The following is a 20,136-nucleotide window of genomic DNA, read 5'->3' as shown; positions in this document are numbered from 1 at the left end:
GGTTATTGGAGGATTTATATATGATGGGGCTTTTTCAAGCAGAAGAACAGCACTCAGGCATGACAGTATGCAGTATATTCTGGGGACAACAAGTAATCTTAAGAGGCAACGTGATGGAATGGTTGCATGGAAAGGCTCTTAAGTAATAGACATGGGCTCAGCCACCAATTGGCTATACAACCTTACACAACTTCTCCAAACTTGTTGGGCACCCAGCTCATCTGTTAAAAAGATGTAGTAAGGTTGATACTCGATACAAGTATCATCTCATCTTATTTGACTCTCTCAACAACCTTAGGGTTGTGTATTTCAGATGTGATTGCAACCCTAGGGTTGCTGAGAGAGTGAAATAAGATGAGATGATACTTGCACTGAGTAAAGAGACAAGAAGAATGGTGACTATGAAACCTGGAAAAACATACTTAAGAGGCAGGCACAGGAAGAGAAACCAGGGTGAGTAGTAAGTACAGCAGCTGGGTAAGGAAAGAACCAGGAGATGGGTCCCTGAAGTGCTGAGGAAGGAGTGGATAAATCATGAGGAGGACAAAGTAGGAAATAAAGAAAACTGTAGTTAGAGTGAAGTAAAGAGTCAAGAGTTTGATTTTTTTTTTAAAGGAATATCCTTAGACTAGTAAAAATTTAAACTAGGCTTAATAAGAATTCTACCAAGTCAATGGTTTTCAAAAATAAAAACTAGTTCCCTTGTTTTATTATGTTTGAATACAGATCTATATGACATAATTTTAATTTCTTCCTAGGCTAAAAGAAAACGAAGAGTTACTTGGTGTCTTGGCAAAATTAACAAAATGAAGAACTCAAACTATGCAGATCAATTTAATATGCCAACAAATATAACAACAAAAACACACAAGCCGTCTATAAATTTATTAGGGGAAATTGATGAATGTGAGTGCTTTTTTCAAGTGGAACTGTGTTTAATTATAAAAGCATCCTTATAAAGGGAAACTATGTTTATAGCTCAGTTAATGTGATAAACATGTTTAAATACTGTGTATTTCAAATGTGATTACAATGGAGATTATTATTTAAAATAAGTAATTCTAAAAATACAAAAAAATTAGCTGTGCGTGGTTACAGGCGCCTGTAATCCCAGCTACTTGGGAGGCTGAGGCAGGAGAATCACTTGAACCTGGGAGGCAGAGCTTGCAGTGAGCCAAGATCCATTGCACTCCAGCCTGGGCGACAAGAGTGAAACTGTCTCAAAAATAAATAAATAAATATAAAGTAATCATAAGTTCTTTACTCTGATTCTCTTAAGAATGATGCACTAGTTGAAACACACGTGAGACAGGTGTTTTTATTTTTGTTCTAATTATTCAATTAAAATATTAGTTATATGGCATCTGCCTTTGCTAATCTTAAAGGAGTGGCATTGACATAGGAATCTGTCAAAATTATTTCTTCAATAGTACAGTCTGTTGGGGGGGCATTTAAAATCTACTTATAATGATCAAATCTCAAATTCAGAATTTGTCCTTTTAACCTGTATTTCATTAAGGATCCTGAATTGTGTCACTAATTCCAACCAGTGGTCATCTTAATTCATACAATAATATAAATCACCATATCTATTAATGTACTTTTGGTATTCATACCCTGAGCACATATTAGTTAATTTGAAGTTCTTAGTATCTCTGATAAGAATTTTTTTAGTAATTTTTAATTTGACTTAGGAAACTTGGTAAACATGTTTATGGACAAATTTTTTTTCTCTAATTATAGCTGTCTGTTCAGAGTCTGATGTTTTCAGTAACACTCTTGATACATTAAATGAGATAGAATGGAATCCAGCAGCAAAGCTACTAAATCAGGTAACTTAATGTATTTTACAGCTTATAATGCTTTTACTCTTTTTAAAATTCTTTTGTTATTAAATATTGTTGTTACTTGTTCTCATTTAATTTTAGTAATGATTTTGGCTCTAATAAAGGCTTCTCTCTTTACATTTCTACTCTATAACCATCAGGCACCTAGAGGAAGACTAAAAATTTCATAAGGCAGACATGTGCTAGCAGCTAAACCTTCGCTTCTAGCTCTTTACTAGCAGATCTTAGTATTCATGATGTTTGTAAAGTTTCTGTTTTGCCTTGGTAAACTTCACGAGGGTGACAAGACTGATTTTAAAAGTGTCAATTGTCAGGCATTTATACTGTTTAGAATAATACATCAGGGAGAGGTAATTTTGGTGAATACATCAATAAGTTTAGATTCCTTGTTTACTTTGTATATTGCTTGTGTTTAAAGATGTATAGTTGTATAAAGTAGTAAAGAAATTTTCATTTGAATTTTAGAATATAATTGCAGTGCTCCTTATTATTGTTAGTTAATTCCTATGAAGTATTATTGACAAAATGTTTTTGTATTCCTAAGACATACATTAGAAGTTTCTTGGTTTTTTTTTTTTTTTACAATCTCTGGTGTGGAAAAGTATCTTTTAAACTCATGGTTTATCTCTTTTCTTATAATAATATAGAAAATAGAAATAGGCCTCTTTAAGTATAGTAAAAGTTATCATTAGCTTTAGAAATCAATAAATAATATCTCTGTTTCCGTTCTTGAATTCAGAAGCATCTGAGACATAAAATAGGATTTAGTTAGATTGGGGAATTAAATTATCAGTTTTATTACTGAGGGGCTTGAGGATTTATGATCAAAATTTCCTGTCAGGCACAGGCAAACATACAATTTATTGATATATTTTTAAAATTCTCCTTCTTTCAAACTAGCTATTCTAAGTTAGCTAGTTTGCCAAAATGTAGACCTTTAGAAAGATATCAAATCAAAGTTAAATTAGTTATTTAAATAATCCAAATTTTGTTAAGGAAACAAAAAATATATGAATTTTCTGATTGGAAAATCTGTTCTTGTTTATAATAGGAGAATATAGAAAGTGAGTTGAACTCACTTCGTGCAGACTATGATAATCTGGTATTAGACTATGAACAACTACGAACAGAAAAAGAAGAAATGGAATTGAAATTAAAAGAAAAGAATGATTTGGATGAATTTGAGGCTCTAGAAAGAAAAACTAAAAAAGATCAAGAGGTAAGAGAGACAGAAATGTAAAACTAAACTAAAAGCCTACTTTTAAAAGTAGTATTCTCTTTTTTCTATAATGTAAGCTTTTTTATATTTTTTTAAATGTACAGATAATATTTTATGTGTTTATTGTATACAATACAATGATGTTTTGAAGTATATATACATTGTGGAATGGTTAAATCTAGCTCTCAAATGTACTACCTCACATAGTTAAATTGTTTTTGTGGTGATAGCACATAATATCCACAAATTTTATGTTTTTTAAGAATACAATACATTGTCTTTAACTATAGTCACCTTGCTGTACAATAGAGCTGTTGAAATTTATTCCTGCCATCTGTCATTATGTCATCTGACCAAGATTTCCCCATTTCCTTCTCTCTGCTAAACACCCCAGCCTCCAATAACCACCATTATACTTTCTACTTCTAAGAGATCACCTTTTTAAGATTCTGCATATGAGATCATGCAGTATTTGTCTTTCTGTGCCTGGTTTATAATGTCCTTTGGGTTCATCCATATTGTTCCAAATGGTAGGATGCTAGGATTTTTTTTTTTTTTTTTTAATAACTGAAGAATATTCCATTGTGACTTTATACCAAATTTTCTTGATCCGTTCTTCTGTTGATAGACTCTTAGGTTGGTTCCATATCTTGGCTGTTGTGGAAGGTGCTGCAGTAAATATGGGAATGCAGATATTTCTTGGACATACTCATTTAATTTCCTTTGGGTATATACCCAGCAGTAGGACTGCTGGATCTTATAGTAGTTCTATTTTTGCTTTGTTGAGGAACCCTCATACTGTTTTCTGTATATTTCCACCAACAGTGTAAAAGGATTCCCTTTTGTCCACATCCTTGCCAAGAAGTTCTTTTCTGCCTTCTTGGTAAGCCATTTTGATTGGGATGAGGCAATACCTCACTGTGGTTTTGATTTGCATACCCTTGATTATTAGTAATATTGAACATTTTTTTTCATATATCTGTTGGCCATGTGTATGTCTTCTTTTGAGAAATGTCTGTTCAGGTCTTTTGCCTATATTTTAATTGGGTTGTTTGGGGTTTTTTTTTGCTTTTGAGTTGTCTGAGTTTCTTATATATTTTGGATATTAACCATATGTCAGATGTATAGTTTGCAAATATTTCTGCCATTCTGTAGGTTTTCTCTTTATTGATGATTTCCTTTTACTTTAGTTGTAATTCCATTTATTTATTTTTGGTCTTTTTGGTTGTGCTTTTAAGGTCTTATCCAAAAATTCCTTGTCCTGACCAATGTTATGAAGCATTTCCCCTATCTTGTTTTCTAGTAGTTTCATGGTTTCAAGTCTTAATATTTACATCCTTAACTCATTCTGAATTGATTCTTATATATGATGAGAGACAGGAGATCTAGTTTCTTTCTTCAACATATAGATAGATATTCATTCAGTTTTCCCAGCACCACTATTGAAGAAGGACTATCCTTTCCCCAACATATGTTCTTGGTACTTTTGTCAAAAATCAGTTGGCTGTATATGCGTGGATTTATCTCTGGGTTCTCTGTTCTATTGGCCTGTTGTCTGTTTCTATGCCAGTAGCATGTTATTTTGGTTACTATACTTTTGTAATATATTTTGGAGGCAGATGGTATGATGTCTCCAGATTTGCTCTTTTTGCTCAAGATTGCTTTGGCTATACAGGGTCTTTTGGGCTTCCATACAAATGTGAAGATTATTTTTAATCTACTTTTGCAAAGAATGTCCTTGGTATTTTGATAGATATCCCATTACATCTGTGGATCACTTTGTGCAATATGGACATCATAACAATATTCTTCCAATCCATGAACATGCATATCTTTCCATTTGTGTCTTCTTCAATTTCTTTCATTAATGATTTATAGTTTTCATTTGAGAGACACCTCAAATTCATTTCATTTTCTGACACCTCCTTGGTTACATTTATTTCTAGGTATTTTTTTGGTAATAAATGAGATTTTTTTCTTTGTGTCATTTTTAGATAATTTGCTATTAACATATAGTGATACTACTTTTTTTAATGCTGATTTTGTATCCTACAACTTTACTGAGTTTTTTATTAGTTGTAACAGTTTTGGATGGATTCCTTAGGGTTTTCTGTATATAGGATCATATCATCTACAAATATAGACAATTTGACTTTCTCCTTTCCTATTATGTTTTATTTTTCTCTTTTGCTGAATAGCTCTAGCTAGAACTTCCAGTACTATGTTGAATAAAAGTGGCAAAAGGGAACATCCTTATTCTGTTCCAGATATTAGAGTAAAAGGCTTTCAGCTTTTCCCCATTTAGTATCACGTTAGCAGTGGGTTCGTTGTATGTGGCCTTTATTGTGTTGAGACATATCACTTCTATACCTAATTAAGAGTTTTTATCATGAAGAGATATTGAACTCTGTCATGATTTTTCTGCATCTGTTGAAGTGATTGTATGACTTTTTTCATTGTTTTGTTAATGTGGTATGTCATGTTTATTGATTTGTTTATGTTGAACCATTCTTGTATTCCTGGGATAAATCCCACTTTATCATGGTGAATTATCTTTTAAATGTGCTGTTAAATTCAGTTTTGTAGTATTTTGTTCACAGTTTTTCCATCTGTTCTTCAGTGATATTGGCCTGTAGTTTTCCTTTTTTGTCTATTTTTGGTATCAGTGTAATGCTGGCCTCATAGAATAAGTTAGGAAAAATTCCTTCCTCTTCAATTTTTTGAAATACTTTGAGAAGAATTGGTATTAGTTCTTCTGTAACTATTGGTAGAATTCAGCAGTGATTCCATCAGGTCCAGGGTCTTTCTTTGATAGGAGACTTTTTATTACTGATTCAAGTCTCCTTTCTCATTACTGGCCTGTTTAGGTTTTCCATTTATTCATAATTCAGTCTTGTGAGGTAATGTGGTACAGGAATTCATTTCTTCTAGGTTTTTCAATTTATTGGCGTATAATTGTTCGTAGTAGTCTCATGATTCTTTGTATTTCTGTGTTATCAATTGTAATGTCACCTTTTTTATCTCTGATTTTATTTATTTGAGTCAGCTTTTTTACCTAGTCTAGCTAAAGGTTTGTTGATTTTGTTTATTTAAAAAAAAAAAAAAACTCTTTATTTTGTGGATTTTGTGTCCCTATTTTGTTTATTTCAGCTCTCATCTTTATTCTTTCCATTTGCTAATTTAGGGTTTAGTTTGTTCTTGTTTTTCTAATTCTTCGAGGTAATAGTTTAGGTAGTTTGAGATCTTTCCTCTTTTTTGGTGTAGGTGTTTATTACTATAAATTTCTCTTTTAGAACTGCTTTTGCTGCATCCTATACAGTTTGGTATATTGTGTTTCCATTTTCATTTGTCTTAACTTTTTTAAATTACTCTTTTAATTCATTAACCCAGTGGTTGTTCAGGAGCATGTTTAATTAATATTTCCAGAGTTTCTGCTATTATTAATTTCTAGTTTTATGTCATTGTGGTCAGAAAAGATACTTGATATAATTTTGATTTTAAATTTTTTAAGACTGTTTTTGTGGCCTAAATATTATCTGTCTTAGAGAATGTTCCATCTGCAGTTGATGAGAATGTGTTTTCTGCAGCTGTTAAATGGAATGTTCTGTAAACATCTGTTAGGTGTCTTTGGTCTAGACTGCAGTTTAAATCTGCTATTTCTTTGTTGATTTTCTGTCTGAATAATCTGTCCATTGCTGAAAGTATAGTTTCGAAATCCTCTATTATTATTGTGTTGCAGTCTCTCTTCCTTCAGATTATTGTTATTTGCTTTATATATTTTCTGCCATGTTCAGTGTGCATATGTATTTACAATTGTTGTAACATCTTGCTGAGTTGACCCCTTTATCATTATGACCTTGTCTCCTTTTACACTTTTTGATGTAAAGTCTATTTTAGCTGATATAAGTATAGCTTCTCCTGCTGTCTTACAATTTCAGTTTGCATGGAATATGTTTTTCCACCCCTTCCTTTCCATCTATTTGTATCTTATAGGTGAAGTTAATCTCTTTCAGGCAGCATATAATTGGATTTTGTAATCCATTTAACAACTCTGTCTTATAATTGGAGAATCAATCCATTTACATTGATAGGTAGGAACTATTGATAGGTAGGAAATTACTACTTCCATTTTGCTAATTGTTTTCTATTTGTTTTTTAGATCCTTTTATCTTATTTCAGTGTCTTCCTTATTGGTTAAATTATTTTCTCTGATAGCATGTTTTGACACCTTTTTATTTTTAGTGTATTTATTATAGATTTTTTTCCTTTGTGGTTACCATCAGGCTTACAAGAAAAAGTCTTACAGTTATGGCAGGTTATTTTAAACTAATAACGGATTATCATTGATTACTAAACAAACAAACTCCACACTTGATCTCCTTCCACCTTCTGAATATTTGATGTTCTAAATTTCGATGTCACAACTGTTTTCCTTCAGTACTTTGACTATATCATTGTGTTCCCTCCTGGCCTGTGAGATTCCTTTTTGTTGTTGTTGTTGTTGTTGTTGTTGTTGTTGTTGTTTAATTATACTTTAAGTTCTGGGGTACATGTGCAGAACATGCAGGTTTGTTACATAGGTATACACATGCCATAGTGGTTTGCTGCACCCATCAACCTGTCAATTACATTAGGTATTTCTCCTAATGCTATCCCTCCCCTAGCCCCCCAGTCCCCAACAGGCCCCAGTGTGTGATGTTCCCCTCCCTGTGTCCATGTGTTCTCATTGTTCAACTCCCACTTATGAGTGAGAACGTGTGGTGTTTGGTTTTCTGTTCTTGTGTTAGTTTGTTGAGAATGATGGTTTCTAGCTTCATCCATGTCCCTGCAAAGGACATGAACTCATCCTTTTCTATGGCTGCATAATATTCCATGGTGTATATGTGACACATTTCCTTTATCCAGTCTATCATTGATGGGCATTTGGGTTGGTTCCAAGTCTTTGCTGTTGTGAACAATGCTGCAATAAATGTATGTGTGCATATGTCTTTATGGTAGAATGATTTATAATCCTTTGGGTATATACTCAGTAATGGGCTTGCTGAGTCAAATGTTATTTCTAGTTCTAGATCCTTGAGGAATTGCTACATTGTCTTCCACAATGTTGAACTAATTTACACTCCCACCAACAGTGTAAAAGTATTCCTATTTCTCCACATCCTCTCCAGCATCTGTTGTTTCCTGACTTTTTAGTGATCCTAGCCTGTGAGATTTCTGCTTAGAAGTCTGCTCCTAACCATAATGGAACTCCCTTCTATGTTATTTGCCTCTTTACTCTTGCTACTTTGCTGCTTTTAGGATTTTCTCTTTGTCTTTGACTTTTGAGTTTGAATATAATATGTCTTAGGGCAGGGTCATTTAGATTGAATCTGATTGGTAACCTTTGACCTTCCTATATGTGGATATGTATTGCTTTCTTCAGGTTTGGGAATTTTCTGCTATTATTTCTTTAAATAAGCTTTCTGTCCTGTTGTCTTTCTCTACTTGAACTGCAGTGACCCAAATATTTGTTTTTTGATGTTGTCCCATAAGCTTCATTTCTTTCCATCCTTTTTTCTTTTTGCTTCCTGACTCTATATTTTCAAATAGCCTGTCTCAAGCTCACAAATTCTTCTCCATGATCAATTCTTCTGTTGATGTTCTTTATTGCATTTTTCATTTTGTTCATTGTATTTTCTTGCTGTAGGATTTCTGTTTGGTTTTTTTTATTATTTCATTCTCCCTGATAAATTTCTGGATTGTTTCTCTACGTTTTCTTGAAATTTGCTGAGCTTGCTTAAAATAGCTCTTTTGAATTCTTTGGCAGATTATACATCTCCATCTTTTAGGATCAGTCACCAGTACCTTACTTTGTGCATTTGGTGACATCATTTTTCCCTGATCATGATGCTTGTCACACAGCAGTGTCTGCACATTTAAGACAAATTTATCTGTTTGTTTTAGTCTTCACCATCTTTATAAGGTCTTTTCAAGATCCATAGTATGACTGAGGTCAGCATGTTATCCTGCTGAGGCACTACTGGACACCTTTCTCTGTAGGTCCCCAGGTGGGCAGAGCTGTTCTTATTCTACAGATGACAGGGGTCAGTATCAAGATCCAGGGCCATTTGAGAATCTGCTGATGGACAAGGGTTGCAAAACCTGCCACAGGGACTTGGATACATCTGTCTCCCGGTAGGACTCTGGCTTAGTAAAACCATTCTCAGACTATCGCTAGGAGAAACTGAAACCAAGCTTCACAGTTAATTCAGAATGTGCTATGGAACCAATGTTGGTAAGCTTAACCTGGTAGCACCAGCAGTCAAGACTCCCAGCAGTTCCTTATGCAGGGAGGATTGCTTGCATTCTGTAGCTGGGGCATTCAAGGTTCTTTCCAGAACCGCTATGTGATGGAAGCCAGCAGGCCTATCCTACACAGGCAGGATAACTGCCAGGCTGCAGTAGAGAGGGACTGCAGTCAAGACAAGACCCCTTTAGGATCTATTATGGAAAAGATGCATCAAGCCTATCCTGGTGGCTGGGGCAGGTGCTTCACCCAGCAGTTCCCAAAACAGTCGAGATAGCTTCCTGACTGCAGCAAAGAGGCACTGAAGCTGAGACAGGGCCCCTTCAGGATCTATTGTGGGATGGAGGACTACAAGCCTGTCCCAGTGGCTCAGACAGGTTCATCTCTTGGCAGTTCTCTGTGTGGGTGGGAGCAGAGAGGCTGCAGCAGGGAAGGGCTGGAACCAGTACATGTCCCCTTCAGAATCTGCTGTGGGACAGAGGCCGACAAGCCTATCCTGGTGGCTCAGATGGGCATGTTCCCTTCTGGGTCCTTGTGCAAGCAGTACTAAGCTAGGACTACAGCTTGAAGAGGGCAGGAGCCAAGTGACAGGCTAACATTTGGGTCCACTGCCAAGACCAATGTCGACAGACAAAAGAGCCCATCTGCCCAGACCCCAGAGTGTGTGATTCCTCCTGGACCCCTTGACAGATAGTTTTGGTTGCAGGCTCTGGGCCAAACAGGGCTGTAGCTAAGTCCTTCAAGGAATGGGACCACTTTTGCATATGAACCTGGGAGCACAATTAGCAGGACTGCCACCTGGGTATTGGTATACACTCTCAAAAACAACACTTCTAGGTCTTGAATTCTACTGGGGTTTTGCAACCTCCTACCTGAATCCAAAGGCTCCCACAAAAAGACTTGTCTGTAATAGGTACAGAATTCTTGTTGTTTTGGGGGGATATGAACAGGTGACCTCCTATTCTGTCATCTTCTTGACATCACTCAGAAGTATTGTCTTAAAGATATTTTTTTTCTAAAAATAGTGTTGAAGATCTAACCATTTTTCATATGTATATACAATTTAGAAAATTTAAGAAATATTTTCTTCATTTATATTTTTAAAATAGTTAAATCATATTTGTTTCCCTGGTGCTTATGCAAGAGAAGAAGAAAAGCATCTATGGGAAGGTTTGGTGTATCTGCCTCTTGATGGATTTGTCTTGAAATTGTTTCCTTATAGTTTGTATATTACATTTTATTGAGGATACATAAATGCTACCTAGAGCATAGCCGTTTCCTACTGAGATCAGTATGAATTTTAATATCTAGATGACTGTTTTATATATGGATGCTACATATTAATGGATTTCTTTTTCTTTAGAAAATTAGTATAACTAATACTAGTGAAATTAGTATAACTAATAGTAGTTTTAATGGAATTTTTAGAAACAGATCACTCATTTTTTAAGTATAAAATATTAGGCTACATGTTAAGAGAACTTAATCCAGAAACCATTAGACTGTAGGGACTCAGAAATTGTCCAAAAGATTAAAAGGAGTTATTAGTGCAAAGTATCCTTAACCTAGAGGCAACAGATGCTGTGAAATTATTTTGCAGAATTTTTCAATGCATATTCATTTTTCTAGAACAAGAATCTGTAGTTGTTATCAGGCTTGCAAAATGATTCATGAACACCCCCCTTCAAAAAAAAATAAGACCCAGTGTTTTATGTAGTTAAAAGATGAATTAATTTGCAGCTACTTTTCAGACTTCTATGTGGCTAGCCCAAAAGGCCATGATCCTTTTTCCTTAATATCATTGTTCAGTTTCTCAACCTCTTTTTTAAAGGAAAAAATAATTCTATGCCAAAGCTGTTATTTCCATTCTACCTACAAATTAAAATTATTTCTTCATTCCATAGGTATTATATTCAAAGAGGTAAAAGTCTGTAAGTTCTCCACAGGGTTTCATTTAACTTGTTTTAAAATGCATATTAATGAAGTGCAAAATGTCGTGCATAACAAAACCATTGAACTTTAATGAATAAAACTAGATTTTATCAAAGGGACTGGCTTAGTGTCATCATTAAGAACATGGTCTCCAGAGTGAAATTGCCTGGATTTAAGCCCCAGTTTTGCCACTTATAAACTCACCGCAGATCCAGTCCTATTACGAATTATTGCCAAGGCCTTGGGCAAGTCATTGAATCTCAGGGCTTCCTGTATTTCTCCACCCTTGAGGTAGAGACCAGGTGCTCACCAAGGTCCCTTCTGACTTTAAAATTTCACCTAATTTTTATATGTTTTTTATATGTAATAATAACATGACATAAAACTAACTTTTAGGATAAATGGCAATAATTTCTCTAATATTTTTCTCACGTCATTAATATATTAATAAGCAAAACTGAAGCTTATTGAATTGAGTCAACACAGAGAAGGATTACAAAAATACCACAGAATATATGACATGTATCACACTGCAGTTTTTCTTCCATTTTAACCACAGTTGAGGGAGAAAAAATCCTACTCCCTTCTTTTTAAATTTTTTTCTTTTTTTTCTTTTTAACAAAACACTCAGCTTTCTAATCTAAAAAATATATAATTTAAAAACTTTTTCTTTATAGAGATGGGGGTCTTGCCATGTTGGCCAGGCTAGTCTCACACTCCCAGGCTCAAGTGATCTGCTTGTGTCGGCCTCCCAAAGTGCTAGGATTACAGGTGTGAGCCACTGCTCTAGGCCCTTTATTTTTAATTAGACACAAATTTTAAGGTTACTTAAAAGATTGTGTAATAAAAACTTATCCTGTTCAAAAACAGTTTTGCAGTATCTAGTCCATGTTAAAAATACAAGTCTGTGTGTATGTAGCAAAATATGTTCCAAAACCTACATGTTGGGGAAAGGTGTAGCTAAAAGGTAATAAAAGTCAAATTATGGCCTTAGGACATGGAGTCATTTCCCTGGTTTTCCTAAAGCTTTTGTCAAAAATCACCCAAGTTGTATATAATTTTCTAGTGGGAATATAGTAGTAACATGAGATGCTTAAATAGTATCTTTTAGAGGGAGAATGAGAAATGTCAAGTATCACCATACTCAAGGAATAAGAAAAATCTTTACCATCTACCTATTTTAACTTGGTGTATTTAATTTTATACTTTTTACTACTTGGAGATTTAAGTTAAATATTTCATTTCACCTACTGACAATTACCATTTAAATCTGCAATATAAATAGTATTTATGCAATTAAATGGTAGCAATGGATTAACTATAGATCAGATCATATGTTTTTATTTTTACAAAAGCTACTTATTTTCTATGTATAAAAACCAGTACCTAAGATAAAGTGCTATTTCAAATAAGAAGTAGGAAAATTTTCTTTTCTAAATGGGTGTTCTTTAAATGCTTTCATTTTCTATGGCTGTACTACCCTGAATGTACCCAATCTCTTTTAAGTATTTTTAAAAGTTAGGATTGATTTTTGATTCTTCCTTATTGGTAAATGTGATTTTCTTTCACAGAAGTAAAAAATAGGGAATAAAAGGTAAAAGATGGAGTCAATTTAAATTAAAAGCAGTACAAATATCTAAGACTGTGCTCTACAGTGGGTTAGCCACTAACCGTATGTGGCAATTAAGCACTTGAAATGGGACCAGTCTGAATTGGCATAAGTATATAAAAAAGAATGTAAAATCGTTTATTTTTTATATTGATTACCTAAAGAAACATGTTGGATAGATTACCTGAAAAAACGTTTTGGAAGAAATATTTTTGATATATTCGGTTAAATAAAATATGTTATCAAAGTTAATTCTGCCTTTTTCATTTTATGTTTAATGTGCCTACTAGGACATTTTAAATTACATATGTGTCTGACATTGTGTTTCTCTTGGATAGCGCTGACCTGAAATAGTAATGTCAACACTTGCAGTAGTCTGAAATTTAAAACTTGTCAGGACTCAGTTAAACATCCAGAAAATATTTAAATAAAATACTGTTTTCCTTTTTTTTTTTTTTTTGGTGAGACGAAGTCTCGCTCTGTCACCCAGGCTAGAGTGCAGTGGCTGGATCTCAGCTCACTGCAAACTCTGCCTCCTGGATTTACGCCATTCTCCTGCCTCAGCCTCCCGAGTAGCTGGGACTACAGGCGCCCGCCACCTCGCCCGGCTAGTTTTTTGTATTTTTTAGTGGAGATGGAGTTTCACCGTGTTAGCCAGGATGGTCTCGATCTCCTGACCTCGTGATCCGCCTGTCTTGGCCTCCCAAAGTGCTGGGATTACAGGCTTGAGCCACCGCGCCCGGCCTAAGATACTATTTTCAAGCCCCTTACATACTATTAGAATTTGCTTTTACTCTGTAAGTGCTCATCTGATTATGAAGATTAAATGATTATAGGGAAAATATTTATCTTGGTTATGTGTGGTTTACTTGTTTTCAACAAACTTTTTGGTGTTCAGATATTTAATGCTACAGATATTTTGGTAGACAGGAAATCTCAATAAAAATACTTCTACCTTTATACTTTTACATGGTTGAACAGTATAATGGAGTACAATATTTCCTCTGGAATAAATCAAGGTAATAGTTGATCATTCCATACCTGTGTAACATTGGTGGAAAGTAATAATATTGTAAAGGCACTGCATGAAACAACCCTAAACCAAACCTAGATTCTAAATCAGAGCTTATTACAAAGTACACTAATGTAGAGCCAGATAAATACTTTATGGGAAGAAAAAAAAAAAAACTTTATAAGTGTTAATACATTTCTGTACTTAACTGACTGAAAACAAAAATCTACTAAATGTGTATTTTTCAAGATTTGATTACCACTTTTTTAATCTCTCCTCCAAGTGGTGCAGACTAATTTGCTATTGACATTATTGTAGCTTTATTAACAGATGATATAGCTACTTGGTGGGGTCATGCTGAGGTTTTTTTCTCATTTGTTTGATATGTTTTGGGTGATATTTCTAGTATTTTTAAATAATGAGGTGCTTTGTTGCAATAGCTTGAACAATTGATCTCAGTCCTTTCTAACTGTTGGGTGATTCTGAAGCAGTGAACCAATACCTTTTGTTTTTTGTTTTTTTTTTTTTGCTTTGCTTTGCTTTGCTTTATTAACTATTGGTTTGCTCTGTTACCTGTTCACATGCTCTTACAGATGCAACTAATTCATGAAATTTCGAACTTAAAGAATTTAGTTAAGCATGCAGAAGTATATAATCAAGATCTTGAGGTGAGCATTCATGTGGGTATTTCTATTGATAAGCAATTAGAACTATAAAACATGCAACATATGTAACTGATCATAGTGTCAGAAATAAGGGAATTATGTTTTTAAAATATTAGTGACTCTGAATTTTACTATGGATTTAAACTAATATATATAAGTTCTGTTTTTATCCCATAGACTTCAGATCAGATTCTAAATTGTTACTCTCTCCTTTGATTCTTTTAGAATGAACTAAGTTCAAAAGTAGAGCTGCTTAGAGAAAAGGAAGACCAGATTAAGAAGCTACAGGAATACATAGACTCTCAAAAGCTAGAAAATATAAAAATGGACTTGTCATACTCATTGGTAAAAATCAGGTTTATTTTGTTATGTAATCACATAAATATATATAGCATACCATCATCTTAGCAAATACTTATACTGGACCTACTTTGTGCTGGGTATTGTTGTAATAAATTTATATATATTTTATTAAATCTGTCAATCACCCTATGACATAGGGACTGTTAGTGTATTTGCCATTTTAGAGATAAAGTTACGTTTGTAGAAAGTTGATCATATCATCCTTTGAGTAAATATAAGAAAGTTAAGGACACGCTCCCATTAAGAATTAATAAGTTTTAGGCCAGGCACGCTGGCTAATCCCTGTGATGCCAGTACTTTGGGAGGCTGAGGTGGGACGATCACTTGAGCCCACAAGTTCAAGACCAGCCTGGGCAACATAATGAGACCTGGTCTCTACAAAATATGGGAAAATAAGCCTGGTATATACTGCCAGCTACTTGGGTAACTGAGATGGCAGGATTGCTTGAGCTTGGGAGGTTGAGGCTGCAATGAGCCGAGATCATGCCATTGCACTCCAGCCTGGGCAACAGAGCAAGACTCTGTCTCCAAAAAATAAAATAAAAAATCAGTAAATTTTTAAAATTCTGAATTTTTTCAGTAGTTTTATACAAATGCATGCAGTAGTATATAGTCAAAGTCTTAAATATCTAAACTTGGATATTTTTTCATAATTTTATAGTTCTAGATGATTTTAGTTGATATAAGATCTTGGCATTAAATAACATTGAATCTGATGATGATGTCATTTAATCTCTTCAGTTTGCTTTCAGTATACCTGATTGCTTCAAGAAAGTATGTTTGATTCCAGTTTTTAGTACCTTTTTGTTTTTTTTTTACAGTAACAGTTTCTAGCTGGAACTTTTAAAAGACTAGTTTCTGTTATTCTGTTTTCAATTGAGTTTTTTAGTTTTTGTTACCTTCTATTCTTTTGTTGCCTTTTATTTGTGACAAATGATTCTTTTTAAAGGGGTTCATACCATTTTATATCATCCTATTCTGAGGCCCTGGATAGGAAGGCACTTTTATATATTCTGGAGTGTCTGTTCATAGGGTGGCAAGCAGAGCTGCCCACTTTTTAAAAATTACTATTTCTTTTTCCTTATTTATTCATGTATTAATTTATTAATTTTTTTCCAAAGACATATCAGTGATTTCATATAAGCTAAAGTCATATTAAAATACCACTTCTCTTTAGAAATGAGGTTGTAGATTTTTTTCATTTATTTTTCATTTGCATTTTCTCATCTGTGAATTTCTTGTTCATATCTTTTCTCTGTTTATCTATTAGATCATTTGTCTTCTTCCTTTTCAATTTGTGAGTTAATATCTTTAATTTAGCTGTTAACTACTTACCGATCATGTGTTGAAGATAATAACTCAAAATAAAAATACATAGAAAGCAGCCTCGCTGAACAATTGTGTTAACCTTTAAACAAAACAGGTCTAAATTATGATACATTGCTTATATAATTTGATATATTGCTTATATAATTTGAAAAATATGACCAGAATTTTTAAAAAATATTTTTATTAGGAAGACATGATTTCTTTTTATATATTTGGTAACTAGCATATTTATACACTTTTTGGTTAGCTAGAGTTAACATTTATATACATATTCTCTTAAGAATTTTCCAACTCTGAAAATTAGATTTCACTGAACCCCTTTTGTCATCTCTTTAGGAAAGCATTGAAGACCAAAAACAAATGAAACAGACTCTGTTTGATGCTGAAACTGTAGCCCTTGATGCCAAGAGAGAATCAGCCTTTCTTAGAAGTGAAAATCTGGAGCTGAAAGAGAAAATGGTAAGTATTTTTTGTAATATTTATAGTAAAGTAGTTGTAATGATCAGTGCATTTTTGTGCATTTGCAATGTTTTTCTCAATAGCAAGAACTTGCAAGTACATACAAGCAAATGGAAAATGATATTCAGTTATATCAAAGCCAATTGGAGGCAAAAAAGAAAATACAAGTTGATCTGGAGAAAGAATTACAATCTGCTTTTAATGAGATAACAAAACTCACCTCCCTTATAGATGGCAAAGTTCCAAAAGGTATTTTGTAATTTTAAACATCTTTTTTCAAATCTGACTGCTTCTAGAAATGTACCTAAACAATTTTTCAAGCATATTTCAATGATTAAAAATTCATTATATATATATTCATTTTAAAAACTCAATATTATGCTTTAGTGTCATTTGGTATTATTTATAAAGATTTCCATGGGTTTCAAATCATAAAGGATTATTTTTCAAATAAACTTTAGCTGATCCTGAAAAAGGTGATTCAAGAACTATTAAAAATTTAATTACCTGTTTACCAACATTGGATCTTTATACAATTTACCAAAACTTTCTAGATTTGTTCTATAATTTGGAATTGGAAGGAAAGATTACTGATCTTCAGAAAGAACTAAATAAAGAAGTTGAAGAAAATGAAGCTTTGCGGAAAGAAGTCAATTTGCTTTCAGAATTGAAATCTTTACCTTCTGAAGTAGAAAGACTGAGGAAAGAGGTAAACACATTTATAAACACTTATCCCTTATTTTGAAATAAAAACCTTTGCGATAATAGTGCCTTAAATATTTTGGTATAGTTTATTTTAAACTAGCAGGCAAAAGAGATGCTGTAAATGTTTGACTAGTTAGCAATAGAAATGAATATAGTTCATCTTCTAATTTGTTCTTATGCTACTAGATTTTTAAAAATGTATATTTTTTCAAAGTGCATTTAACTGTATACTTAGTAATATAATCCATGTAGCAGCCATTCCTCAAATGTTGCATTTGTTCAATATTACGGCCCACCCTTAGTCTTTACCATTTTTTTGGTAGTAGTAGTATCGTTATGTTGAATAAAAGACGGTAATGAGGGAAAAGAGGTTGCACTGATAAAGTTTTAGAGGTTAATGCAAATCTTTCAGGCTGGTGAATGTTTCTGTAAATCCATGGCCTGCCAGTTTTTCTTTCTACTTGTCTAAAAGAAAAATGTTAAAAATGTGAGTACTTACTATACGGCAAACATCATGCTAAAGAACTTCAAAAACATTATTTCATTTACTCGTCTTATAAACTCTTCAAAAGTAGGTAGTCTTTTATCCCCAATAACCCATTATCAAGCTAATAGTTGAGCCACACAAATATGCCTCTTAAACCCGTGATTGTAGCTACTATGCTGTATTGCCCCTCTTCACTTTGTCCTTCCTTTATCTCTTTTTCTCATCTCCCTCTGCCCTTATCTTTCACAGTGATTAAACTGTTAATATACAAGATATGGGTTATTTAAATTATGTAATTATTTACATATTAAGTAATACTTATTATTTTTATTTTTTTCATGGACCATACCTAATACTTAAGATACTTCTTAAATAACAATTTTAAATGATTAAACATTACTTACATTGTTCATTGATTAAGTTTTTGGACGCATTCAAAGCCTTTAGGGAAAAAAATGTCAAATTCTGAGAAATGCCTGCCACATGATAAAGTTAGAAAACACTTTAGAATGATGGGTAAGGAAATAAAGACAATCTGATTATGTGCCTTTACTGACTGTTCTCCATGCAGGCCTTACTTTCTAGAATACAAAGAGATTAGAAAATAAAACATCGAAGGCAGAGTTAAACAAGCTGAGTTAGAGAAAAGTGACAATAAGAGTACTACTATATTGCCTTTCCTCAGTCAAATTTTTGCTCAATGTAAATAACTTCTCTTTTTGCAGAGAAAGCTTTTTTTTCCTAAAAATTGCTTCAGTGAATCATATGTTGCTAACATCCCTAAATTTTCTTTTCCATAGATACATGACAAATCTGAAGAGCTCCGTATAATAACATCAGAAAAAGATACATTATTTTCTGAAGTAGTTCATAAGGAGAGTAGAGTTCAAGATTTACTTGAAGAAATTGGGAAAACAAAAGATGATCTAGCAACTACCCAGTCAAATTATAAAAGCACTGATCAAGAATTCCAAAATTTCAAAACCCTTCATATGGACTTTGATCAAAAGTATAAGATGGTCCTTGAGGAGAATGTGAGAATGAATCAGGAAATAGTTAATCTCTCTAAAGAAGCACAAAAATTTGATTCAAGTTTGGATGCTTTGAAGACCGAGGTTGGTACAAGATGCTATTTTGAGAAATGCTCCTTAGTCTTCTGGGGTTTTGGTTTCTGTGTATATGTATGCCTCAGACTGCTCTGCTTTTACTGGGTGACATTAACTTTTTCTTTCTTAAAGCTTTCTTACAAGACCCAAGAACTTCAGAAGAAAACATGTGAGGTTCAAGAAAGACTAAATGAGATGGAACAGCTGAAGGAACTATTAGAAAATAGAGATTCTACACTGCAAACTGTAGAAAGGGAGAAAACACTGATTACTGAGAAACTGCAGCAAACTTTAGAAGAAGTAAAAACTTTAACTCAAGAAAAAGATGACCTAAAACAACTCCAAGAGAGCCTACAAATTGAGAGGGACCAACTCAAAAGTGATATTCATGATACTGTAAACATGGTAAGGTTTTGATTGATTAAACTTTGAAAAATTGGAGACCCTTAAAAACATTGCAGAGGCCATCATTTATTACTTATGATTATGTAGTAGCTATAAAATAATTTTGTTTCATATTCTACTGGAAATTGTTTTTATATTTCTCTAACAAAGAACATAGATACTCAAGAACAATTACGAAATGCTCTTGAATCTTTGAAACAACATCAAGAAACAATTAATACACTAAAATTGAAAATTTCTGAGGAAGTTTCCAGGAATTTGCATATGGAGGAAAATACAGGAGAAACTAAAGATGAATTTCAGCAAAAGGTAAAGGGTGTTTATTTTCAAAGTTTTCATATGCTTGTATATATATACACTTTAACCTCAAATACTTAAACGTAATACTCTCAATTTTATTTGTTATTCACAATGGTAATAACTAACAATTTGACAAACTTATCCAATTAGAAAAGGAAAGGGCCCAAAAAAGTGTTAGTCCAAATTTTGCATAGCTGATACTTATTTTATGTCAGATTTTCTATACTAAACTTACTTAGAGTTTACAATTCAGTCCATTGTAGGGGGGATTGCCTTATAATGTTATACCAGGGTTTCATTCATTAATAGTATTCTTTTCTACTTTCCTAAAACACCTCTATGGTATATTGGTAACAGTAATTTTTAAATAATATATCATTTTTATTATAGTTCATATTATTTTATCCAGAGG

The 20,136-nt window shown here is 33.2% G+C and overlaps 1 protein-coding gene across 2 annotated transcripts in view; it reads left to right on the top strand.

Moving 5' to 3' along the window:
* CENPE (centromere protein E) overlaps positions 1-20,136 on the top strand; it is a 92,363-nt gene that overhangs the window by 16,295 nt on the left and 55,932 nt on the right. Inside the window, exons 14-24 of one of the 2 annotated variants that reach the window (XM_030924315.1) lie at positions 759-906; positions 1,744-1,832; positions 2,899-3,066; positions 14,499-14,573; positions 14,796-14,915; positions 16,599-16,721; positions 16,805-16,970; positions 17,276-17,430; positions 18,714-19,028; positions 19,152-19,424; positions 19,575-19,733. In XM_030924315.1, coding sequence (XP_030780175.1) covers positions 759-906; positions 1,744-1,832; positions 2,899-3,066; positions 14,499-14,573; positions 14,796-14,915; positions 16,599-16,721; positions 16,805-16,970; positions 17,276-17,430; positions 18,714-19,028; positions 19,152-19,424; positions 19,575-19,733 — 1,791 coding nt within the window. The remainder of the gene's footprint in view (positions 1-758; positions 907-1,743; positions 1,833-2,898; positions 3,067-14,498; positions 14,574-14,795; positions 14,916-16,598; positions 16,722-16,804; positions 16,971-17,275; positions 17,431-18,713; positions 19,029-19,151; positions 19,425-19,574; positions 19,734-20,136) is intronic. The other variant, XM_010363334.2, reaches the window with a different exon arrangement.

The sequence above is a fragment of the Rhinopithecus roxellana genome, chromosome 2 (genome assembly GCF_007565055.1).
Source record: "Rhinopithecus roxellana isolate Shanxi Qingling chromosome 2, ASM756505v1, whole genome shotgun sequence".
Classification (NCBI taxonomy): Eukaryota; Metazoa; Chordata; class Mammalia; order Primates; family Cercopithecidae; genus Rhinopithecus; species Rhinopithecus roxellana.
The sequence above is the reverse complement of the archived record's forward strand: the minus strand, read 5'-3'. Positions and strand labels throughout refer to the sequence as shown.